The 25,514-nt window shown below is 48.6% G+C and overlaps 2 protein-coding genes across 7 annotated transcripts in view; one reads left to right on the top strand and one right to left on the bottom strand.

Annotated features, from left to right (window-relative positions):
• The window catches only part of igdcc3 (immunoglobulin superfamily, DCC subclass, member 3), a 43,108-nt gene extending 36,051 nt beyond the window's left edge, over positions 1 to 7,057 (bottom strand). The window contains exons 1-3 of one of the 3 annotated variants that reach the window (XM_029846394.1): positions 6,944 to 7,057; positions 6,691 to 6,784; positions 1,277 to 1,582 (exon numbers count right to left, since the gene is read on the bottom strand). In XM_029846394.1, the coding sequence (XP_029702254.1) occupies positions 1,277 to 1,508 (232 nt within the window). In that variant the 5' untranslated portion in view covers positions 1,509 to 1,582; positions 6,691 to 6,784; positions 6,944 to 7,057. Of the gene's footprint in view, positions 1 to 1,276; positions 1,583 to 5,312; positions 5,611 to 6,690; positions 6,785 to 6,943 lie in introns of those variants that run through there. The other 2 variants (XM_029846393.1, XM_003969942.2) reach the window with 2 other exon arrangements.
• A 3,508-nt stretch (positions 7,058 to 10,565) lies between these two features.
• ano5b (anoctamin 5b) lies at positions 10,566 to 24,635 on the top strand. Of its 4 annotated transcripts, none has more exons than XM_029845905.1 (22): positions 10,567 to 10,704; positions 13,036 to 13,253; positions 13,365 to 13,409; positions 16,227 to 16,288; positions 18,436 to 18,543; positions 18,837 to 18,905; positions 19,045 to 19,329; positions 19,407 to 19,526; positions 19,750 to 19,865; positions 19,944 to 20,078; positions 20,734 to 20,839; positions 20,938 to 20,998; positions 21,077 to 21,228; positions 21,295 to 21,369; positions 21,465 to 21,690; positions 21,755 to 21,933; positions 22,169 to 22,266; positions 22,351 to 22,481; positions 22,553 to 22,758; positions 22,888 to 23,075; positions 23,157 to 23,262; positions 23,356 to 24,635. In XM_029845905.1, the coding sequence occupies exons 2-22, from the start codon at positions 13,229 to 13,231 to the stop codon at positions 23,551 to 23,553; spliced, it is 2,691 nt and encodes an 896-aa protein (XP_029701765.1). In that variant the 5' UTR covers positions 10,567 to 10,704; positions 13,036 to 13,228; the 3' UTR covers positions 23,554 to 24,635. The 4 variants fall into 4 exon arrangements, with proteins under 4 accessions (XP_011608456.1, XP_029701765.1, XP_029701764.1 ...); XM_029845904.1 differs by having other exon boundaries at positions 10,569 to 10,704; positions 13,039 to 13,253; XM_029845903.1 differs by lacking the exon at positions 13,036 to 13,253 and having other exon boundaries at positions 10,573 to 10,704.
• The last annotated feature ends 879 nt before the right edge of the window (positions 24,636 to 25,514 follow it).

Genomic DNA, 25,514 nt, shown 5'->3' with positions numbered 1-25,514 from the left:
CATGGCAACAACACTGAGAATGTAACACTGAATTATATTGACTTCAAAAAGAGATCTGCTGGTCAATCAGGGGAAAGTATATCCTGATGATTCTACCAGGGGGCTGCTGGGCTGCTTTGAGCTTATTACACTCTTACAAAGCAGCTTGGAGTCGCTCAGCGTGAGCGCTTGCTAATGCTAAACTCAAAGGCTTGAACGTCTTAGCGGCGCAGTAGATGATCATCAGGAAATTAATTATCCTCAAAGACCGACACTACAATATTGAAATGACTCCACGTTCAGGATCAGTGTTCATCGTAGCAGCAGAGGAACAGCTGAAATCATCGACGCTGCAGCCGTAGTCCCACCGCTGTCACCACCCACTTCTTACGTAGTAATAACTATAGATAACAAGATCGCACAATTCAAAGAGCACAAGTCCAATCGTGTGCCAAACCGTGGCGAAGGTCGCACAGTGGTCATTGCATCTGATTAACGGAAAGGTTTGAAGTAGAAATGAGGTAACACCGGTGGCCAATCTGCAGCTTTAAATGTCAACACACACATGAGTGACATCCTTTTTATTTGACTGGTGCTGGAACTGGAGGATGGAAACTCTGAGGCTGCATGTGCTGGGCTTTTTGCCAGTGGTTTAGCATTTTGTTTCCAGGAAACCAGCGCAGACATCAGATGGGAATGTTTATCCTTTCTTCTTTATGCTAAGCTAATGCTGCATTCTCACGGTGACTTTGCAGGAAAGTGCTGCACCAGCAACAGAAACATGACTGCAGTGGATTTCAAGAGGGACAACTATGAGATTCGTTGCCTCCATGTTTTAGTTTTAGCTTAGGGGACACGGCTGATAGTAGCATGTCTGTAGCGGTAGCTAATGAACTGTACATAAAACCGCAGCTGACGCAGCAGAGATTTGCAATCCAAGATGGCTGCTCAGCTGACCACCGGTGACAAAGCTGGAGTAACTTCAGAGCAAGTTCATCTTCATTTGCTTCATCTGATTTGTTAATTTGCCAGGATTGCGCAACGTCTACACGAAAAGAAGCTAGTGTTTGCACGACAGTGATACATTTAGTAGCTAATGTCCCAGTAGACAAGTTTGCCAATAAAAAACGAGTAGAGCCAAAGGTGAGTTGTGGTGCAGCGGTTATTAACTGTGTCAATAAATCATGAGTTCCTTTGAAAATCTAAAAAATAAGAATAATAAAGAAGGTTGGACATATCAAACAAGGCAACAGAATCCCTCAAAGTCCAAGACGATAAGACAAAAGTAGTGACTTACTGGCTGCCTGAATGCGGGCCCTGCGGCTCACCACCAGCCCAAAGGAATTCTGGGCCACGCACTCGTAGTCGCCCTCGTCAGATGAGCCGTCTGATCTGGTCTTCAGGAAGTGAGCGATCAGGAGTGAGCCGTTGCTGAAGGTGGTGTGACGCTGATCCTGGATCAAAAGCAAACCGCTGTGCCGCCACTGTATGGTCACTGGGGGGAGGCCGCTCACCTGGCAGTGGAGCATGAGGGGCTGCTCCTGCACAGCGATGACGTCACTGGGCTCCAGCACGAAGGAGAGCTCCGCTTCGCAAATCACACCTGGAGACACACACAGGAAGGACCGTCACTCTCGACCTCTGACCTCTGCCCATGTGGCCAGTGTGAACTCCATCAAAGCTGCAGGTGTGATTGAGCCCTCGCTACGGAAGAGTGGTGGAAGTCCACAAACCCTAAAATTAAACTTTAAACTGTCCGTTCAAAAGTTCAGGATTACCGTCATAGTTTAAAGTGATGCTGCATGAAATTCAGCCGTCATCATCACCAGCGTCGGTACTGGGGCGCCGGGGGTCAGGCGAGGGGCACTCGTCTCGCACTGAGCGGATGAGTATCCGAATCCTTCCAGATGCCCCGCGCTAAAACGCCGACCGTATTTACTGTAAATCTGTTGACTTCTCACGGGGACTTACATAAAACAAATGATGCTCCCTTCAAGGGATCAGTTCAGGCGTCTGGTCCCAGTCGCCTGTAAAACCAGTGAGGCAAACCAGCACAGGCCGACGGTGGATCCCGAGAATCACGCTCGAAAGTTTCGGGATCGTGATCGAGAGCTTCCACTTAGGGGCGCTTAAGGTGCAAATTATGCAGACGGCGAGAAAATTCTTGGCACCCGACCGGCCTAATGGGAAGAGAGTGAAATACCGTGAGAGCTCTATCTGCACTGTCGGCGTTCTGCTCAGTGTCCTGCAGCTGCGGCCGTAAATCTTCATGCTTTATTGTTCCGTGCACGCGTGGCATGTACCGCCGCATCAGTAAACACTCCCTACGTTCTGGGGCTCCGGCAACAGTTGAGTCCCATCTCAAATCCCAGCATCACTTCTTCCGAGCGTCACTCTTTTTGCAGGAAGTGGCTGATAAGAGTTCGCCGGGGGCGCCGCTCCCTCCAGGCAACAGTCACCAGGGGATTTACACCCCCACGACAGACATTCATAAATGTACATCTACATCTGGGCAGTGGAATCGAACCAGCGCTCCTTTTCTTCCACTCAGGACAAAAGATTTGTGGTTTGGGGGGTCTAGTTTATGTATCTGCAGCTACTAAAAGCAAAGTGGTGGATGGGGAGGACAATAAATAGAGGATGGAAACTGTCTGACCTGAGTGGGGACTTTAAAAAAGTGGAGGAAAAGGCTTAGAAGGCTTGGTATCGTGTTTCAGCTGCTGATGGACTAAGCACTACCAGCCTCTGCCCCAGGCCCTGGAATCTGGTGTGAGGGGGGCTACAGGGGAGAGCAGGGGTGGGTGTAAAGAGCAGGGTCACACCAGAGGACCTCCGGCTTCATCTCTCAACGGTGACATTCCTGGAAAAAGCGCTCCGCCGCCTGTCTTAGGTGCAGAGCAGGAGTCCACCGACACACTCCTGCGTGAAGCCACAGGCGGCGTAATGCAAAGAAACATTTCCTCTCTTCCTGCGCTGTGTCCTCTCTTTATTCACGCCCCCTCCTCTTTTTCCCCCTCAGTAAGCATGGCACGTAAATGGCCATGAGACCAGAGAGACATCAGCCCTACCACTTGTGAAAAACAAGGGGGTGGTGTTGGGAAGGAATTAACCCTTAGCTGCCAGGTGGCCGTCCTGCAGCTCTCCACACATGACGCTGACCGCCACTCCGACCGGGCCCTGCTCCTCGGGGCTGGGGGTCCGCGGGCCTCACGTTATGATGGAGCTGTTGATATTCTCCAAGTGTTGCGCCTCAAGACAACATGCGAACGATTGCATTAATCCTCCCTCTGCGTGCATGGGCGCTTTGTTTAACCAGCTTCCAGAGCTGTCAAATGATATATACGCGTGTTCTCCAGCCTGGCGGCGCACCGGATCAGAACAATTCAGGGTGGTTAGATCCCTGATCTGAGCTGATTTGGCAGATTTATTATTCATGCATCTACATCTTGATGGCTTCCATAAATCAGATGCTTCCATTAGCCAGAATAATGTCCCAGGTCGGCCTGTCTTGAAGCAGAACAACGGGACCAGCCATCCCAGAAGGCCGAGTGGGTCCGAGTTTACCAGGAAGGAAAGGTCAGCGGAGCAGCACCGCTTTGAGGCTCGGCTGGGATATTAAAACGGATCCACGTGTGAAAGAGGATAGACGGGCAGACAGGCAGGCCGAGGCTCGCTGAGACACCGTAGCGCACAGGATTAGCAGGCGAGAGCAGGGACAAGTGTTAGCTAAGTGTGGCTCATGCCCTGACGCCCAGCTGACAGATCCGTGCGTGGCTCTGAGGTTTACTGCTGCACCAGTAAAGATCACAGCAGCTCCTGACGTCCACACACAGACGGCGGCTGGGTGAGCTCAGGACAGGCAGAGACAACGGCAGGAACCAAGCGTTGAAAGCATCTGCTTCTATTCCCTGAGGAACACCATGCCTCCTGCATCGTAATAGCCAATGTTGGCTTTCTAAAGCCTCCATACATCACCGCATACAATCCTATGCAAACATATTTGTTTCCTTTAGGTGCATCATATCCATGAATACCCACCAAAAGTGAGACGGGGAGGAAACCAGGCAGTTTCCTTTTTTTATGAGAATTATTGAATGTATTATATAGGTTATCTTTTATGGAGAGTCGGACTCAAAGGGATATTTATTGTTTCCAGAAGAAGGCACCACGTGCAGTATTGACGATCGCTCCTATAGGCTTCTGCTTGATAAATTATTAATCGATACAATTACCATAATACTCATGAGCCTGTAGTTTCATCCTGACATCCATCTGTTGTCAAAGCGGCGTTGTGAGTGTTGCCCACAAATGAGGAGGGGCTGCCAGTGTTACCCTCCAGAACCAGGATCCACACCTTCCCTTCGAGGCAGGACAATTGTCCTTCTTCAAGTTCTCACATCGTGAAAGGAAAAGTTTCAGCTCTTCAGTCAAGATATCCCACACAGATAACGCCCCCTCGCCGGTTTATTCCCTCTTATCGTTCCTGCTTTCAGATCGGTCGGCGGCTTTTATCGGAATCTAATCTCCGCACTGGGAAAAGCTTCATTTCCGTCATCTAGCCAGTTGCGTCCATCCAGAGCCCAAACACATCATGGAGGAAGGCACTGCAGGGTCTCTGGATACCAAAGATACAACCTTCTCTCCTCAGATGGAGCGAGAGAGTCTGTCAGGGAACAAAGGAATGAAGAAACCCCTGAAATTTTAAAGGTGGAGGTGGAGAGGGACAGTCCTGACATCTGACCATCTGAGGAAATACCCCAGCAGGTGTTTGCCACACGTCCGTCTTTGGACCACAGCAGGAACATCTGAAGGGAGAAGCTGCCTATTAAAGTTTCAGGAGGGTGTTTGGGTTCTTTACAGTGAAGCAGAACAGAGACTTCTGTGAGAAACGTGACATCTCAACAGCACTAATAAGCTACATTTACATTTGGGACCAACTCTAACGTCAATGTTGGACTATTTGGACTCTGCAGGACTCCCGTCAGTCATCAAAACACTCAGTGACAGGACAGATCACAGGACACCGTCTTCTGCTCAGATTCGTGAAATAAACCTCTAGATGTGGTGGGTTTTTAATTAATAAATGAATAAATGAATAATGCACGTGTGCGATCGGTGCATCGGACACACATTTCTAAAGTTTGTCGATACCTGCAAGGTCCGACTGGGTTGCAGTTCTGCAAAGAACTGGTTCCATCTGATTCGACATTCATACTATCGATGTTCTACCACAGACGGGAGATAAGTTCAGTCCAGGCGTGCAAGCGTGCACTCGAAACCCGCAATTATAAAGGTATAAACCAAAAATAAAAAGCCAACAACACGCAACTCACCTATCAAAGCGTTCAGGAGAATCCCCAGAACGCACGGAACAAGGCAGCGGCGCCCCGCGGATGCCATTTAAGCACTTAGAGGAAATATTCCAGCACTTGCAGAAAACCAACGTGAGGCGATTTGACGGAGGTTAAAAAAGAGGAAAAAGACGCGCACAGACACACGCACAGAGAGAGAAACTGCTAGCAGCTGCGGCTCCAGCCTACATGTTCCGACCTACAGGGCTACAGTTTGGAAGCTCTCGCCATTTTAACCATCTATCAAGAATCTGTCAGCATCCCGCTCCCGCTCCCTCTCTCTCTCTCTCTCTCTCTCTCTCTCTCTCTCTCTCTCTCTCACACACACACACACACACACACACACACACACACACGCACACACACACACACACACACTCCCTCTCTCTCTCTCTCCCCGGAACAAAAGACCCTCGCTCCCATAAACATCTTAGAAACCGGATTTTCTACATGTCAATAAAACGTCCGGGATAACACCCTGCCTCTGCTGCAGACCCGCCACACAAATACATTAAATCTAATACAAATAACAACAATAGGTTAATAATCCAAAAGCAAACGATGCAATGATTTCATCTTCCCAGTGAAATCTCTGTGCATATATGCTCCACTAAAGAGACTATCAATCAACATACATTTAGAATGACTAAATATACAGAGACAAACGTGGGGTGATTTAAAAAGCAAACAATAAAAACACGCAGCACTCGTCTCCAAACAGCTTTGAGTGCTTTTGTGTCACATCCCAAAAATGAAGTGGAGAACACCCATTTTGTTGTGGATGGTGGGATGAGGTGGGGTTATTTAAAGATGATCGTTCAGCACATGTGAACCGAACAAACGAGGACGACCACAACAACCACAACAAAGCAGCAGGTGTTTCGCTTTACTCCACCGCCCTCTAGTGGACGACGCCTGTATAGTAAAGGGAACAAAAGAAATTGTATGGCAAAAGCCATTCTATTAAAAAAAGAAACACATCTAGTCTTAGGGGCACATAAAGTCTGCTATACTGATATTACAGCAGGTATTTTGACAAGTATCACATCTTACTGCCAGCACTCATGAGACCTGAGCCATGATTGCTGGACAAAAGTGCATAAATATTTATACAGTAGATTATTCCCTTTCTGGGATGAGGTTACACGATTTGTCTTGTTATTGAATTATTCATTTGATTTCTGAATAAAATATATTTTTTTTAAAAACAAACCAAAATGGAATACTCCACACGCTCATAATGATGAAGCTCAAGCTAGCGTTTGCTTTACCTACAGGCAGAAAGTGGCACAACAACAACAACAACAAATACAAACATAAAATTCAATCAATCTTAAATAGAAATACTGTCTAATTTGACCTGGGAGAGAGTCTTAGAGCCTTCCCAGGCAGCCGCCAGGGGTGGAGAAGCAGGACCGGGGACACGTCACCAGTCCATCACAGGACAACCGGACCTGAGATAAATCATCATGGGAATGATTCTAAATATTGCACATATCTTTATGATGAGATGAGAGGACGGGAGATTTCCTAGTGAGACATAAAATGCTGCAGCACAAACTTCTGAGGCAAAGACAAATCACTGCAGAGAAAATTGTAATTTCCTTTATTACCCAGAGCTGCCGGCATGATTGGTGCTGGATCAGGACCTTCATTAGTCAAGAGAGGAGTTTGTTGCCTGTTGCCTGCTGAAGAAGAAGGTGGAAGCTGAAGAAGAAGGTGAATTATTCACCTCCATCTGCTGAATTCATCTGCTGAAAAGAAGGTTTCAGGAAACAGAGACCAACTGGGAATTATTCTCATCCTCATTCTATAATTATTCATTTAACAGGTAAAAGCTGATGAATAAAACATGAGATTGAATTTGAACATAAAATATAATATGTTAATAAGAATGTACAAATATATTTTACTTCCATTTTTCTGGCGCTGAACTCAAAGATCTAAGGTTTTTTTTTTCCATGTACAGAAAAGGCCAATTTCTGTCAAATCTCTCTAAATCTGTTAAATCTTACCGCCTCTCATCAGAGGTGGTGCAGCAGCATGATTATCGGACAGGTGACCCTCAGGCTGCCCACTACCAAAGGCCTCTAAAAGGTGCAGTTTTTAGGGGGGGGCATTTACCTCCTGCAGTGCATCACATAAACTGTCAATTAAACACACCTGTGTCCATCATCCATAACATACGCCTGCCCATACATGCCCCCCCCCCCCCCGCGGCCCGCTGGAGCCACAACGGTGACATCAGCCAGCCGCATGTGTCCGCCTGGCTGGTCTCACGCCACCTTAGAGGTGAGGATGCTGGATGTGGAGGTCCTGGGCTGGTGCGGTTGCACGGGGGCTAGGTTGTGAAGCCGGTGGGACGTCCTGCCAAACTCTCTGGTAGAGGTGTGATAGTAGAGAAATGAACACTCACAACAGGCATCAGCTCTGGTGGACGTCCCTGCAGACTTTATTTATCCAGAGGGCAATTTCACACCGTTTATTACACAGGCTGAACATGCAGAATGAGCAGGGAACACGTGCACAGACACTCACGGAGGGAGCAAACTGCCCTGGACAGGAGTTATGAGCATTTCTGGGGTCGGTATTTTGCTTAAGGGTACATCGGCAGAGCTCAAAAACTGCTACACTCTCCAGAGTGTTGGCTCCGACTCCCAGAGCAGACCCCTGTCGCTCATTTCCAAGGTCCAACAGGTCATCTCGCTGTAATCAACCAGGGGTCAAAGGTCAATAAGAGAGTGTGGCCATGCTCCTGTATACAGTAATTAGGCATCATTATCGTGCTGCTGTCACTGGAGCTCCGTTCCAGATCGTGCTGTGATCGTTGTTTTGCTTCATTTAGATAATAGTGTAAACTTTTATAGTGTTCCATCTCACAGGCTCCGCCCTCTAATGAGTGTCGATCACGACCATAATACAAATACAGCCAGCCTCACTCCACATTGTGCACTTTTGGAATGAAAATTGCGCTGTTTGACTGAACACTGTATCAGTATTTAACTGTGTGGTTTTTGATTCATTCCATGTGATAAGAATGTGAAATTCCTGCTATTTGTAAGGACAAATAAAACAATTTTAGGACCATATGTTCCTGGTCAATGTGACAGTAATTGTTAAGACTAATGTCGACTCTATTTTCTATCTTGTAAGGAGTGTGTGCTCCCTGTTCCGCCCATTCGTACCTGCTGAACATCTGGCAGGTGTTGCACATCTGGCACTGCTCGACTGTTCTTTGGTTTAGGTAACTGCAATTTGAAAAATGGATTTTTCATTAGGTGAATCTTTCTTGAGAAGAACTCTGATGTATAACTTGATTTGTTATTGATAGCTAAATTGCTATGGTGTTGGTGTGTGCTACAGTCTCAGGAAAGCAGAGCTGCTCCTGATCCTGAGGTAAACGATGATACGGATCCATGCATCTCTCTGGGATTTGACTGGTGAAGGAAAAAGATGATGACAATTCTCCGTGATGCAGCTGCCCATCACTCTTTCCTGCTAAAAAGCGTCCTGCCACTTTCAGCCGAGACCTTGAGTAAATCCGATTCCCTACTATGTGGCAATAAAATAACTGAATAAAATAACTTCAATGCACATGTTGCATTTAAAGTCATGCAACCCATGCAGACAGACACACACAGGCCACCTCTGGATGTCCTGGAGGCCAGAGGAACCGCCTCCAACCATATCGTGGTCCGATCGACCGTGGCGAGCAGGTGAGTGAAACCCCAGCAGGAAGGGACAGTTCCACATGCACGTTGTGGAATGACTCGAGGGGCAGCTTGGTGCGCTGGTGAACCATAGCAAGTCAGGCATGCAGCCAACCATTGCTTCACCTCCCTGCGATGGCTGTGCCGGACAGACGAAGACCCAACTGACACCTGGTGGTGAGAACAACGTAGCAGGGTGGAGCCGTCTCAGCGGAGGGCAGGATCCCCTTCCTGCACCACAGTCTCCTCGGGTTTGAGGTTTGCACTCTATCAAATACACCGTGCTTGGTAAAGGTTGGATCTACTTTTGCCATCAAAACTGCCTTCATTCTTTGTGGCGGCATCCTCTTTTCGACATTTTGTTCCAAAATAACATGATAGCATCAAGCAGCTGCTGCAGAACTGTTGGCTGAACGTCTATGATGCAAAAATCTGCTGTTCCACCACATCCCAAAGCTGCTCTATTGAGTTCTGATCACCGTGAGATGAGCTCTGTGGCATTATCCTGGTGGAACTAGCCATCAGCGGATGGGTCAAGGTGTGGTCTCCTGCTGCTGTGGCCCATCTTCTTCAAGATTCAAGAGCATTCTGCTTTCTTTGATCAGAACAAGGCCGCAGTAGAATGTGCTGGATATCAGGACACGTTAGCCAGGCACAGCAGGCATCTGTTGCAGCATCGAGGGTGTAGTCCAATAATTTAGATCAACCTACTAATGTGAGCCACCACAGACCAGAAGTAGTTTACCACCAGGCTGCTGTTTTTTCCGATTTGCACAGATGCGTGCCATCTAAAACTGGCGGCAGAAAAGTTGGCACGTCGACATGGCAGCTGCGCTCCCACCTGATATGGAGACGTCAGGGAAGAACACGGTAGAAGATTGGACTGATCGAGGTTATCGCTGCTGCATCACCTCTGCAGACCAACATGGGAGTGCTTACCTCAAAGAGCCGTCCAGTGAGACCAACATTACCGTCCTGTGAGAGGTCGGTGGCCCAGGGGGCAACACCACAACAATAGGAAACCAAGCCATACCACTCACTATTCTAACCCAGGGAAAGGAACAGAACAGGTGGAATAAGAGGTCGGGGGGGAAAAGAAACATTAGGAAATGATGAGAACTGAAAATGTCTTAAAATGTGGGATTTTATAGTCTTCATAAGTCAGTTTAAAGGGTCAAGACTCTGGGGTGGGGGCAAAACTGTTACAGCTTGGTCCTAATTTGACCATTTTTAAAGAATTTCAAGACTTACACAAACTAATATTGACGACATCTGGAGCTTGCCTTTAACCCTCCCCTTACTCGGCGGTTCGGCCGACAGAAACACCCTCTTGCCACTCCCCTTTATGCGTGCCTGGGCTCGCGGGTATCGCAGCGACTCCAGCAGGGCACGAGCTCCGGCGAGGGTCCGTCTCCACCGTGGTCTGTCAGTGTGACCCCCCCGTCCTCCCCCCTCGGGTAACCCAATATGCCTTATTGATCCGCGATCGCCTTTGTTCACCTTGGAGCGTCCGTCGACCTCGCCGGGTCGCAGCGGCATCCTGAGCGCCGCCAGCCGTCTTCATCCCGAAGGTGAATGAGCCGCCGCGATGAGGCGAATAACGGGGAAGGCGAAGGATGAAACTTTGATCGAGCTGCAGGACGCCACGGATTCCCAAACCACAGGTAAACGGGTGAGATTTATACTCTGCGACACTCTTCAGGCTCATTTTCCTGGAAGGTCTCTCCGGGCTGTGGTGCGTTCAGGGACCGAGATCAAATGTACTTTATAGAGCGCAGCCCATAACCTGCTGGTGAACGAGAGCATCGGCATTGCAATGTGATTAAAATGAATCTTAGATTCTTGTATTATATTCGTCGTATCCTGGCTGTCAAACCCTTATGAATAGATTTAAATAAAGGAGGACGCGATGCGTTTACAGTCTAGCGAATATCAAGTTTTCAGGGGTCACATAATCCAGCCGGGTTTGGTGTGTTTGTGGGCTGCCTGGAGGGAAAGTTGAAGTATTTCCTCTGTCAGACATCTTTAGTGTAACTATTTAAAGATATAACCCCACATTATCCTCTGCCATCCACCTGCTCGCCTCTCATCCCCACATTGATGAGATTACTTATAGGAGGTGACACAGTTGGTCAGAATTCAGAACAAAACAACCGCTCCAGGACACAAAAGGCCTTTATTTGATGCATTGATCCTAAATCTCTGTCAGGTCGAGTTAACTTGAGCAGAAAACGGCAGTGACGTGAAACAGGTGAGGCAACAAATCCATTTTTGCCTGAATGAGTGATGCCTTTTCACAGCTAATGGAATCGCACCTCCGTGGAGAAAGGCCCACTTCTGGTGTGGATGTCCTGGCCGCCGTTACCCTGCTGGGACGCTAATTGGTTTGCTCTTACTTATTGTCTGTGTTTGTACATAAATCTCCAAGGACATCGGAGAATGGAGATTAATAGTTCCTGGTCTGGCTGAAGCTTTGTGTGTCATGGCGGTGGGGCGCTGCCGTCTTAAAAGCCCTTCATTACGTCTCCCACAGGTCCTGTGGGCTGCACACTATAGGAGGGGCTTTTCAAGTGTACAGTTCTGTGGTATTAAATGTTAGATTGGCCTTATTTTGATTTCCAAACAGGAGCTAATAAAGACCCCCCCCCCCCAGAGGTTCATGATGAAATCTATAAAATAATTTAGCGTGTTTACATGACACATTAGCTTGGCTCAGACCAACTGCAGCCCTCTAAAAGACGGGGTTAATCGGGTTAAAGCTGAAGCTACTCGGGCAATAATGGGTCCGTCATGGCTCGTTAGCCACCTCTCCAAATTGAGACGCTGCCGCCAAGTCAGGTTTTGTTTCAATACATAGTTGTTGTTTTTAACTTCCTGGATTGAGGGAAAATAATGACCAGACCACATTAACCTGGTATATCATGAGATCTTTACTGTCTAAATGGTCGAGGCCTCCATAAAGACCCCCTTTGGAGTGGGTCTGGGATTGACTGACCACGTTGTGTCGTAATAGTGGTGTTCTTATCAGGGCCGTCCGTCAGTCGCTCATGGCAACAGTGAGAGGAGCGGAAGGCTTCTGTCCTCACTGTGGTATATGTCTATGTATGTGTGTGCTTACAGCCTGGTTCACAGCTGCCCAAACGCAGATATATGGCGATAGCTGATATCTCAATATCACGATACCATAAACAACTTGAAAATATGGCGGAAAAAGCTTCTCAGCTGGACTCAGACCATTATTGATGTTGTCTGGTGTTTGACATCCAGGCCTGCAGCGACTCTGACCAAACGATGCTCCTCTGACCACGTTTCCGTCTGAAACGTTGATTATTTCATCCCATTTAAGGTGATCTGCAGCTCCACCAGTGAAGTCATCGTGCAGTCAGAGGTGAAACGCCACCAGGCAATCGCTATGGAAACAGGGCCTTGTAATTGTATTAGCTACTTTGATAGCGACATTAAATCAAACAGGACATGCGAGGGGACAGCTGCAGTTTGCTGGGCTAGCTTATAACCCTTGGTTGAAGGCTTATTTTAGCGTGTCACTGTGGTCACCGCAGGATCCTGGCGATAACAAATGATGTGGGCGAGCAGGAGTGATGGAGGATCCCTCTTTAACGGCCTTTATTATTAACGTGTTTACTTCCTGCGTCTGCCGAGATCGTTCGTGCTGGACGCGTGCGCGGCTCCAGCGTTGATAAATGGACCCCAGGACCCGTCTCCTGCTGCGGTTACAGTGATTGACGACTGTTCCCGTATCAACGCCGAGACAGCCGTCAGTCACCCTCCGCGGCGCCCCCACGCTTCCTTCCTGACGCTCCCGGAGATTCCAACGCCCGCAATGGCGTGAAAGTTCCACGCCGGCTCCGCCGGCTGCTCGAGATGGTGGCGATAAAACTCAATCGACCGGGTTTTTATGTCCAATCTGGAAGCTTCCAGGTGTAAGCAGAGGTTTGAGAAAGGACGGCCGTTCAGTCACTTTGTGTTTCTGACAGCAGCCCGACGCCACAGGAAGTGTGACAGAAGCGATTCTGTGTCCCGTCGTGGGCCCGCGGCGAGTCCAGGATGTGGTTTCCCTTCGACGTCTTCGGGTTGGCGCCACATCTGCTGCTCGTCTCAGCGTCTCAGCGCCGCGTTTCTCACTCCGCACTGTGCCGGGTTTCACCTTTGTGCTGATGTCACGTGGAGATGATGATGTCACAGCCGAACAGCGGTTTATTTTCTCTCTTTGGGTTCTTCCCAGCAGACCCGGGGCAACATTCTGAGCACCGGCCGGCCCGGTTCAAGACTAACCCGTCTCTGTGTGTCTCTGTCCTTTTTAAAGTTGGTCCTGCAGTCTTGACTGCGTTCAGGATCCACCTGCACCCAGGTACGGGCAGATCGGAGGCCGTGTGTGACGCCCATCTGTCCGTCGTCTCATCGTCTTTGGCTGCTTCATAACCTCTGATGGGAAAAGGACTTTATTTCTGTCCTTTGCTGCTCAGAGCAAATGTTTACCTATCGAGCAGAGTCCTGCAGCGGCCCAAGAACCACAACCTGACCCCCGACCCCTCAACCAGTCCCTCATATTTAAGTTCTTTATTTAAAATTCTGGTTTGTGATCCGTTTGGCTTTCAAAATAAAACCCAATGCAGCTTGATAATAGTGATTTGCGTTCTTTGGGGTTTTATTTTGAAGTCCAAATTACGGCCCTCGTCCTCGGGGTGGGGCCCCACCCTACAAACCCGTCGAAGGGATCCGACCCGCTGCGGGACTCTGCTGCATCCTGTCTCCATGGCTGAGGTGTGACATCCGCACCGATGCATGCACTCATGCTGCAGCGTCCATGTGTGAGCGAAGCCCACCTGTGTGACAGTGTCATGGACGTGCTCACACGCTCTCTGTGCTCACACGCTCTGCCTCTCCTCTGCTAGCAGTGTCGCTACCTTCATGCGGAACAAGGGGTAGACGCAGGGAATCTAAAGAAAAGGTGAAGCTGGTTATCTGGACACGTGCCTGGTGAAATAGAGGCACCTCTGTGTTTAATCTATGTTCCTTCAAAGTGTCGAACGTGGACGGCGAGTTTACGATCCAGCGGTTTTTTAGGGACGCGAGTGGGTTTTTGTGGGCAGCGGAAACGTCATTTTTGGCTAATTCCGCCGCCTGGATATCTGCTAAAGTTTCCTCTTTGGGAACATTTGTTTTGATGAGTCAGTGGGGGGGCTGCTCTCCTCTCCTTTTTAAAAATAAAAGTACAACCCTCGGTCCATCACCTCGTGTCCTCGCGCACATTCCTGGTGGAGTTTTAGAGCTGTGGACCTTCTGTAATGTGGTTTCTGCTTTAGTGACTAATCTGAGGCCTTTACTGGGGAGCTTTAGCGCCGCTGTGGCCGTCAAGGCTCTTATTTCTGCTGCTTTCACTCTCAATATGAAAAACAGGCGACTTCAGCAAGTCCAGGAGCCAAATCCGTGTTTTTACTCACCTCTCCTCTCGATCTGAGGAGGAGCGTTAAGATTTCCCTGATGTTTGTGAGTCCATGTGTGTAGGAAATGGTGCTTATTCCTACGTGTTTTTCCTCCAGTCTGAACACATCAGGGAAGGAAACCTGCCAGTGAGCTGTTTTTCTCTTTGTCTGCACTTTTTAAAGTTTTTCTTTTTCTCCCAATTTCAAGTTTTTTGGCGCTTTTCTTTTGCTGCCTTGCAGTTTTATTTGATACTTTCATTCAGCTCCTTCTCACAATGATGGATTTGGGGGTTTTTAGCATTCTAGGCAGGAGAAAATCTACTGGTGCCGTCCGGTTCTGCTCCCCATGCGTGACCCATTTCTCCCCTGTGTTTGTCTCACTGGGAGCAGCTCAAACACGGCTGCCCCCCCCCACCCCCAAGCTTCTGTTTGCTCTGGCCTGGCTATGATAACTGGCTGCTCACTCTTGGAGTCAGACCAACTAAGTGAGACAAAGACAAAAAGAACCACTGAAAGTTTGGCTGTCATTTAAGAAGAAGAGCTTCCCACGATCCCTGTGGATCCCTGTGGAAACATCACAGCCTTGTTGACCTTTTAAACTCCAGGAGCCCCCCCCCCCCCCCCGTTACTGAGACGACATATTTTTAATCCTCCCTGCTGAGTTTTCTGTCACAGAGCTTCTACGTGGAGATGCCGATCTCTCTCTCTATCTCTCTCACACACACACACACACACACACTCTCTCATTGGTTCAACCAGCCGTCTGTCAGAAAGCTCTGTTGCCAGTGGCTGTGACAGTGAGGCTGAACCTGAAGGAGCCCCCCCCCCCACACACACACACACACACACTGACAGCCGTACAGCACTTCCCCCACAGGAAGTGCAGTTTTCCCATCATCCGTGGAAAAGAGGAGAGCGGGCCGACATGAGCACATTCCCTCTGCCAGTGAGGGAGGCTGCTGGAATGTGTGTGTGTGTGTGTGTGTGTGTGTGTGTGTGTGTGTGTGTGTGTTTACCATGAACACTCATTGGTATTAGTCACGAACTTGGATTCTAATCGGGGCCTCGCTTTCAGGGGCTTGATGGCTCTTAAGTCTGAATAATTCTGGCTGTCCTCTTGTTTCTGCTCATCCAGATCGTGGTTCAAGTGTAATAGTCTTAAAATAGAGAGGTGACTTTCACTCAGTTACCGTGGTTACGACACCTGTCCAGAAGAGGGTTTTTCTTCAATTTCTGCTTTTTGTTCTGCATCGCGCCTGTTTTATCGGATGCCGTCGAGGGTTTGTAGTCTTTTATTTGTCCCCCTGGCTGGACATTCATCATGTTCTGATGTGTAGAACTTATTACCACCATTTTTCCTCCGTTAAAGATTCGACATGTAACAACCAAGAAAAGCAGCCAGAGCAGACTAATAAACACACTTAGTCACTGTTTATGCCTCCCTGCCTGCTAAAATAGTGTGAACATATCTGTTAGGGTCCGTTTCTGCCTGTAGGCCTGAAGATTTCTCCACCCATGTGGGATCCACTCACATATTTAAGGCCATTTTTCTCTTGTGCTGCTGCCGTCGTCCTTTCATCTCCGCACGTGTTCACACGGACGCCGTGAAAATGTTTTTACCGTCCAAAAACATTTTCTGCAGCCAAAAAGCGCTTTAAAACTGCAGGTTTTGGTCCTTGTGTGTGTCCACTGACTCACAGGTGGACGTCACAGTTTAATCCTTTCATGTGCCTCTTCTGCAGACGAGAACAATGGGAATGGCGTCTCATTATCAGAGATGGCGATTCTTCCTGGACACACAGAAGTAAGTTCCTTCTCATCTTTCTGTCTTTTCTTTTCATTTTCTTCTGCTGTAGATGGAACTTTAGCCGCAGATGCTATTTGATACACAAAACAACTTACATTTTTATTGTTTTTAATCTACATAAATTTAGGCGGATAGCTAAAAGCCCCCTCTGGGATTGTAGCCAGACATACATTTTTGGGGGTGACTCACAATGTTCTCTCTTGTTGCCTGGCAACGTCACCCCAACAATAGCGCTCGTTTCTCATCTCTGCGTCCCATAGCCGCCATATTAGCCCTGAGCAGCTCTCACCAGTAGAACCAGTACCAGAATATTGACTTACTCAAGACATCAACCTGTGGAGCCTCTATGTTGGGGTGAACGTGCACTTGTCTTCGATGCACGTGAGCGTGACACGTAAACGCCGCCGCTAGTGGCCACCAGAGAGCGTTGGCTGCTTCTAGAACAGGCATGTCCAAAGGCCGGCCCGGGGGCCAATCACGGCCCGCGGTAAGATTTCATACGGCCCGCAACTTCAGTCTTACAATGTATTATTTATGGCCCACTGGCACTAACAGAATAAATAAATCACTAAAATGTAATTCCTCCTTTCTTGTAGATCTTGTAAAAGACAAGAGCAAAATTTACTTGTTTTAAACTTGATTGATAACAGACAACTTTGCATTACATTTATCAAACTCATGGAAATTTAAGGTATTCCATACAGTTCAGTGTTCAATGTTATCTGACTCTCCAGATATGAATTAATGGCAGAATTGTGTTTTTAGAGTTGTTCACGTCTGCCTGAGTGGCTTATATTTGGTTACACTGCCATTTGAAAAATAAAGAGAATTGTGACAATGATTATTGTTTTATAATAGTGTACATTTGCATGTACCTTTTCTGGTTAAATAAACATCAGAAGGATCTACTGGCCCCCGGGCATCTTCACGTTATCAAATCTGGCCCTCTCTGCAAAAAGTTTGGACACCCCTGTTCTAGAACATCCCAGAACACAGAAAGAACCTGCCTGAAGGCCTCAGCCAACACAGCAGCTGCACAACCCGCTCAGAACACTGTCAGTGCTCAGTCACGTGACTTCGGCGACACCTGTTGCAGTTCTGGCGGTCGCTTTGTGCGTTTCGCTGAAAATAAAGCCGATTTCTTTCAGCGAGGGGAAACGGCAGTTTACTACAGCTGCAGCTCTGCTCAGACCACAGGAGCCGCCACTGTGATCAGCCGGGTTCTGAAGCTTCAGGCTGGTTTTTCTCGCTGTGTTACAGCCAGAAAGGACTTTTACATGTTTCTGGTTGTGTAGAAGTGACAACAACCCTCCTGCAGATGAATCCCTGCAGCTATCAAACGGCCTTTGTCCGTCCAAACTAAAAATAACCCGCTGGTTTTCAGTCACCAGTGAGGCAACAACTTCATTTAGCTCCATATGAGCAGTCCCAGATGTGCAGCTGGATCAGCTTCCATCGTGAACTCGGCGCTTTCTAACGCTGCCTTCAGGTGTTGCTTCATCCGAGCAGACAATAGGGTCTGTTGTTGGATGTGAGCGTCTGATAAACAAGCTGGGCGGGGTCAGTCAACGCCTCAGTGGGCTGCACACTTGGAAGGACTCTTATAGATAAAGTACAACTCTAGCGCCATCACCCAGCCTCCTAACTCCTAACGTCTTCAGCGCAAAAGCAGAAATAAAAGTAATGAAGGAATCGCAATGTCCCAAAATAATCCGAGAGGAATTAGAAAGAGATTTGTTGGAGGAAGTGGCTCCAAAGACCTCTTTTATTCTGAGCACAATGGTAATATATGACACAGGGGATGTATAGAGAAGTGGTTATTCTTAAAAGTGGTTACACATCAGATCATCTGTCTTAAACAAAGGAAACAAATGCACAGCTAAATTAGATGTGTACACAGTCGAGCCTGAGGGGTTAAATGTGAAGCTGTGTGTGTTCATGACATCATTTCCAGGCTCTCTGTCATCATTTATGATGAACTCTGGCCGCCGCCTCTTTAATCTGCCCTGACAGAGCTCTATCTGTCCACCCTGATCGGCCCTTCCAGCCCTGAATGCCCTCTTTGTTTCACTTTCACTTCCCTCTTTGTCAAAGCAAGAGGACCTTTTTAAAATACACCTTCTGTTCTGTGTCTTTGTGTCCAGACGGACAAGCTGCAAACCAACCGAGACACCGTGTTCTTCAGGGACGGCGTGCGGAGAATAGACTTTGTCTTGTCCTACGTCGATGATAAAGACGGGGAGAAGAAGCAGGTAACAGGCGGGGTGGGACCTGAGTAAGCGGGGTAGGTGACCAGTCAGCATTTTGCAGGGTGGCGAGTGCCCAAGAGAGGAAGTGAGAACCACATGATGCTCACGAGACAGCAGTGAAATCAAATAATGATAAAGGTGCCCGAACTGACTGATCACGCTCTGCCTGCGCGGCAGAAATACTGTTGATAGGGTCGTGGTGATCAGGAGAGCGATGATACGTCCAAATACTGACCTTTAACCTGCAAATAAGAGATCAATAAGTGTAGCCTGAGCTTATGACTGTTCACTTCCAGGAGAGGAGGAAGGAGTTCGAGGCCAACCTTGAGAAAGCAGGACTGGAGTTGGAAACTGAAGACAAGTCGGTAAGAAGCTCAACCGCGGGGAAACGGCGCCCCCTACAGGAGATCTGTCGGTGGCGCAGTGCAGTCTGCAGGAGATGGTCTTAAAGGGATGGCGCGTTGCTGGTGACGTCAAATTCAATACATTTTATCCTTTGTCTAGGAATCCAAAGACCAAAAAACGTATTTCCTGAAGATCCATGCTCCCTGGGATGTTCTGGCCACGTACGCAGAGGTCTTAAAGATCAAGGTTCCCTTCAAGGAGAGCGACATCCCCCACAGTCAGGATGCCCCTCTGGAGTGGCTCTCGCACCCGCTCCGCCTGCCGGAGCACATCATGCGCCCCCAGCCCGACTACTTCACTTACCCATTCGACAAGAAAAAGACAGACTTCTTCCTCATCAGCGACAAGGACACATTCTTCCCGCCCTCCACGAGGAGCAGAATTGTGAGCGTGACCACATGATGGTTTAACACTTGTCTAATCAGACACAAAAGGATCCTAAAAAAGACTTTTTCCAACAGGTCTTCTATATCCTGGCGCGTTGCCCATATTACAACGAGGGTCGGAAGGACAGAGAGAAGACGGGAATCAAGCGGCTGCTCAGCAACGGGACGTACGCGGCAGCTTTCCCTCTACATGATGTAAGACTCATGGGAGGAAATGGCAGATAAATGTCCCCAAACATTAGAACACAAGCATCTTAAAGGTGGGACGAGAGTCTATTACAAATACATCAGGGGATTAAATGATCCACATGGAGCGTCAGCTTCGCGGTTCCATTTCCAACAAGCGGCAAGAGTTTATTCTGAAATAATCGAATCTCAAAAATGTGCTTTCATTTATTTATTATTTATCCCGTTTCAGTGTCGATACTGGAAAAGGGCCAGAAATGCAGAGTGCGAGAGTGAACGCTACAACCTGTACAAGAACTGGGCCAGATTTCTCTGCTTTTACAAAGAGCAGCCTCTGAACCTCATCAGGTGACCACACGCCGCACCGCACACGCGATGACGTGATGCTGTCAGCGGTCTGGAATGAATGACTTCCTGTGGTTGCAGGAAGTACTATGGGGAGAAGATCGGCATTTACTTCGCCTGGCTGGGATTCTACACAGAGATGCTGTTCTTTGCAGCCCTCATGGGTGTCATATGTTTCGCCTATGGATTGCTCAGTTATGACGACAACGTGTCAAGGTTAGTTCCGCCAGAGGGCGCCAAAGAGCAGCTGATGTTATTTTTAACGTATATAATTGTGATATCCAGAACTAGAAGTTGAAGAAGAATCGTTCAGTGTGTGGTTGATAGTTGTTATTCAGTTTAAGATGTCTAATAACCCTTATTTAATCATCATTCTGTTTTTGCTCATTCATATTGAGGATATTTTTTACAGATTTTGGCCTTGAAATACTGTATTCTAAAATGCTGTGCTGAAATGCGTTGGAAAAAAAAGTGAATGATGTTTTTGAATTATTATGAATCATAGAGTTTCTTCTGAGTTATCTCAATGATTCATCTGTAAAACCAACCTGTCAAAAAAGTGAAAACAGGCCCTGAAGACGGACGTCTGAGGAATGGTGCTGAAATACGCGTGTTCTAAATCTATCCAGGAATTAACCTCCTGACTGGAAATATTTGTGAATGCCTTCACAAACCCTTGTTGTCCTCCTGCAGGCTGCAGCCTCTGTAGTTCTCTCCCTTAAAGGAGGGTTGAGGAGGTCTTGCTGTTTTTACTTTCACCACCAGGTGGCGCCAAACTCGCGCTCTCCGTTTCAAAGCCGTTTCAAGGTCCCGTTTATTTAACAGCAGTGCTGCTCTTACAGAACATTCTTTAAATTCTGTTTTATTCCAGCAAAGAAATCTGTGACGCCAACATTGGAGGCAGCATCATCATGTGTCCACTTTGTGATAAAAAATGTCCTTTTTGGAAGCTGAACTCGACATGTCTGTCATCCTGGGTAAAACGCACACCAGTGCTATCATGCGCTTCAACCTTAAAACTTTAAATGGTCCGATAGAGTCCTCCTATTTAATAGCTCCCACTTCTCTCCTCCAGCAATCCCACTTGTTTGATAACGAGGGAACGGTATTTTTTGCCATATTCATGGGAATCTGGGGTAAGTGTCGGCCTGACGAAGCGCATCCGGTGCGGAGCGTCGACGTGGACCCTAACCCGGCTGTGATCGCTTTGACAGTGACTCTGTTTCTGGAGTTCTGGAAGCGGCGCCAAGCCCGGCTGGAGTACGAGTGGGACTTGGTGGACTTCGAGGAGGAGCAGCTACAGCTTCAGATCCGGCCCGAGTTTGAGATCCAGTGCACCAACAGGAGGCTGAACAAGATCACTCAGGTGCTTCGAGGGCGGCGCTGACCGCGACCACGACTGAACCGCGTTAACCACGGTTTTAACCCGCAGGAAATGGAGCCGTATCTGCCCGTCACCAGCAAATGCGCTCGCTTCTGCCTCTCCGCCGCCACTGTTATATTCTGGGTACGTCACTCTTGTGTGTTTCCAGGGAGGTTCTGGTCTGGCGGTGCCATCACGTGTGTGTGTGTGTGTGTGTGTGTGTGTGTGTGTTTCCGCAGATTTCCCTGATCGTGGCCTGCATCATTGGGGTGATCGCGTACAGGCTGGCCGTGTACGCCGCCTTCGCCAGCATCATCAAAGACCCCATGAGGAAGATCCAGCTGGTGGGCAGGTTCATCACTCCCCAGCTCGCCACCTCCGTCACCGCCTCCTGCATCAACTTCGTCATCATCATGATCCTCAACTTCTTCTACGAAAGAGTCGCCATCTGGATCACCGACATGGGTGAGGCGGCGCGGGCGAGTCCGGCGGAGGCTGAGCGGCCGGCGGCTAACGCTTTCACTTGCAGAAATTCCCAAGACCCACCTGGAGTACGAGAACAAGCTGACCGTGAAGATGTTCCTGTTCCAGTTCGTCAACTACTACTCCTCCTGCTTCTACGTGGCCTTTTTTAAAGGCAAATTTGTGGGACACCCGGGCGCTTACACGTACATGTTTGGCAATTGGAGCACGCTGAGGAACGAGGAGGTGAGGTCCGAATCTGCTTTAGCCCCTTTTCCACCAACATTCCTCCATCCTGGGTGATCTTAAGAGTCCGACCCCCCGTTGCAAGGTGCTTCTTTCAGGGAGGGTTTGGGGGAAGGGGGGAGGGGTTTCCCTGGTATCCCAGGTTTTTCCCAAATCCCATATAAATGATTAAAGTGGATTGGTTGATAATGAACCCACTCTCAGGAACACACTCATTCTCACCTCGCTGTCCCAGTGCGACCCGGGGGGCTGTCTGATTGAACTGACCACCCAGCTGGTGATCGTTATGACCGGGAAACAAATGTGCGGAAACATCCAAGAGGCGCTGCTGCCGTGAGTCCCCCAACTCTGGTTTCTCCCGACGTTAACGAGGCTGCAGGTGGACCCGCTAAAGCCGCCGCCCTCTCGTCTCTGCAGAGTGATGCGTAACTGGTGGAGCGGCAGGAAGGGACGCCACCACCCAGAGAACCACTACAGCCGGTGGGAGCAGGACCACGTCCTCCAGAACTTCAGCCAGTTGGGGCTGTTCTACGAGTACCTGGAGATGGGTGAGAGGTTTTTCCCCAGAACCGCGACGCGTTCCCCCGTCCTCCACCTGAACCCCGCTGTCTCGTTCCAGTGGTGCAGTTTGGCTTCATCACTCTCTTTGTGGCCTCTTTCCCCCTGGCCCCCCTGCTGGCTCTGTTCAACAACATCCTGGAGATCAGGGTGGACGCCTGGAAGTTCACCACTCAGTTCAGACGCCCGGTTGCCTCTAAGGCCCGAAACATCGGCGCCTGGCTGGAAATCCTCAACGCCGTGGCCGTTTTGTCCGTCGTCACCAATGTGAGTCGTGCGGCTGTAGCGGGACACACAGAACCCGCGGTAGCTAGCTCCTTTAGCACGCCGGACCACGCTGCTCATTCCAGGTTTAGTGGCCAGCTCTTCCAGCCGACCCGTCTTGTGTGTCACCAGGCTTTCATCATGGCGTTCACCTCGGACATGATCCCCCGCATGGTCTACCTGTACGCCTACAGTGAAGGCTCCAACATGAGGGGCTACGTCAACAACAGCCTGTCCGTCTACAACATCTCGCGCATCCCTCTGAGGAGCATGCCGGAGGAGCACGACTACTGGTTCGATAACAGCACCACCACCTGCAGGTGCCACCGAACTCCCGCCGCTCCTTCCCGACTGTGGCGCCGGCTGTGTGTGACGCCCTCTGTCCTCGTTCCCTCCCGCAGGTATCGCGACTACCGTTACCCTCCCGGCCACGAGAGGGAGTACACGCACACCATGCATTTCTGGCACATCCTGGCAGCCAAGATGGCCTTCATCATCATCATGGAAGTAAGGCCACACCCCCCCCCGCACACACACACACACCACTTTCTCCAGACCGCCATCATCCAACCAGACCTGACCAGGGTCGTTCTTCCGCAGCACGTGGTGTTTATGGTCAAGTTCTTCGTGGCCTGGCTGATCCCCGACGTTCCGTCAGACGTGAAGGCGCGGATCAAGCGGGAGCGCTACCTGGTCCAGGAGCACCTGCACAACTACGAGGTGGAGAGGCTGAAGATGCAGCTGAGCGCCAGCTTCGTCACCGAGCCGCGGTCCGAAACGTCCTCGACGATGGAGTGAGTCCTGCGCCCGTAGCTCCCCCAGGTGGGAGGAGCCTCAGTGAGCTTTGGTTCTCCGAGGGAACATCCGAGGGCTTCTGCCTGGGTCCGAGATGCTCTTATCTCTGTTTGAACTCCTAAAAGAGGACGGGTCACATTTCACAGCTCTTTCTGTGCCAAAAAGGAATCTGCAGCTTGAACTTTACGTGTCCTTTACAGCCAGTGTTGCCATCGTTCTCCTGGTTTTGTTAGCATGCTCTTCTTTTTAAAGGAGGCTCCAAATAAAACAGGTGTGAGGGAGCCGACATTCCAGGGATAAACGGTCTCATCGGTCACATGTGAACGTCGATCCGCTCGCTACGCCTCCATCAGCTCCGATCTGTAGCCGGACTATAAGATTGGCAGTTTTTACCCTCACAGTCGTGCATTTCAGAACCGAGTACCTCCATCACACAGCCTGGGGTGCATTTAAAGACCAGAACCCAGGATCCTTGGGAAGGGACGCACTATGTTTGGACCGCAGATAATCTGTTGAATTCAGTTTTCATGTCAGTTGTGAACAGTTGTGAAGGGAACCCGGCGTTAGAGAGACTGTAGGTACGGACAAGGTGTGTTTTAATGGTTTGGTTGTGCAATTAAGTTATTGCTGCGCTTTTGCCGCCTGCCGATGCAGCAGCTGCGGCTCGTCTTCGTCGTCTTTGTTCCGAAAACGTTCGAGTACATTTGGTTCAGATTGTTTCAGCTCGTTTTATTCGGAACTCCGCGTCCAGAAATACTTTTTGAAAACGTTCAGGCGAGTTTAGTTTGTGTTAAGACCGTAATTGCCACATTCTGTTGCAGCTGTCAGCATATAAATGTGAGAGAATCTCTGCCTAGCTTCCTCCAACCTCAGGATTAAACATAATCTAATGTTTGTAGATGAAGCATAACCCTACAAATGCCTTAAACATCTGTTTCCTTGTGTTTGTAACTGGACTCACAGACTGTTTTTTAAGCCACCTGCTGCCGCTCTTGACTGCCACGTCTGCATGAAACTGCTGTTTAAATGTTGGCTGATTCCGATGTGAAGCTGTTTGCATTATAAATAAATGAAGGATGAAATAACTTTGTGTCTGTGTGAAAGCCAGCAAACATCCCAGCATCTGAGGTTCCGCCACACTATCAGAAAAAGTGCCATTCACACTCATGAACTCTTCTTTTCCAACAAATCCTTTCCCATGAAGCCCAAAGTTGAATCACATCACGTATATCTTCATTTTACAGTTACTTGCAATAGTAATCTCATGTGTCTTCATGTAAGAATCATCTCCATCAGGTTATTTAATTATCAACACATTGTTTTGATGTAAAAGGGCTGTAAATTTAATCACAATTTAATCAGCGATGAGTGGAATAATATTAGAAAACGGTCAAAATATACGAAATAATTCAGCAAGTCAACTCGGAGTAATTTACGTTGAAAGAGTCAGAAGCGGTACCAGAAATGACCACCAGGTGGCGCTCAATACCAACAAATGACAAGAGGGGCCTTGAAGAGGATTTTTTCCCTTCCCTTGTTTTCTCCTACAATCAAAGCAGCTCCTCTTTCCCCAAATAAACAAATGAATAATTAAAAGATAAATTAATCAATCAATATGATTATTTATTCATTTATCGACGCACTTTCTCGAGTCACGGACGTACAACCCAAACATGCGGGAGGCTGGGCCCGTTGTGAGGGGGAATATGGGAAACGCTTTAATTATTGATGAGTCTTGCGTTGTGGAGACGAGATTGTTCTGGGAGGGGGTGAGGATGAAGGTGTGTGTGTGTGTGGGGGGGGGGGGGGGGGGGGGGATCCACTCCTCCTCGTTTGGTTTCCATAGAGCTGCCGTCCATACACACTTTTTTTTTCAAATCAATGCGTTAAAATAGCAAATGAAATACAACATTAATAATAATAATAATAGCGACGTTTAATCAGCGAAACGGTGACATTAAAAT

Source organism: Takifugu rubripes, chromosome 13 (genome assembly GCF_901000725.2).
Source record: "Takifugu rubripes chromosome 13, fTakRub1.2, whole genome shotgun sequence".
NCBI classification, from domain to species: Eukaryota; Metazoa; Chordata; class Actinopteri; order Tetraodontiformes; family Tetraodontidae; genus Takifugu; species Takifugu rubripes.
The sequence above is the reverse complement of the archived record's forward strand: the minus strand, read 5'-3'. Positions and strand labels throughout refer to the sequence as shown.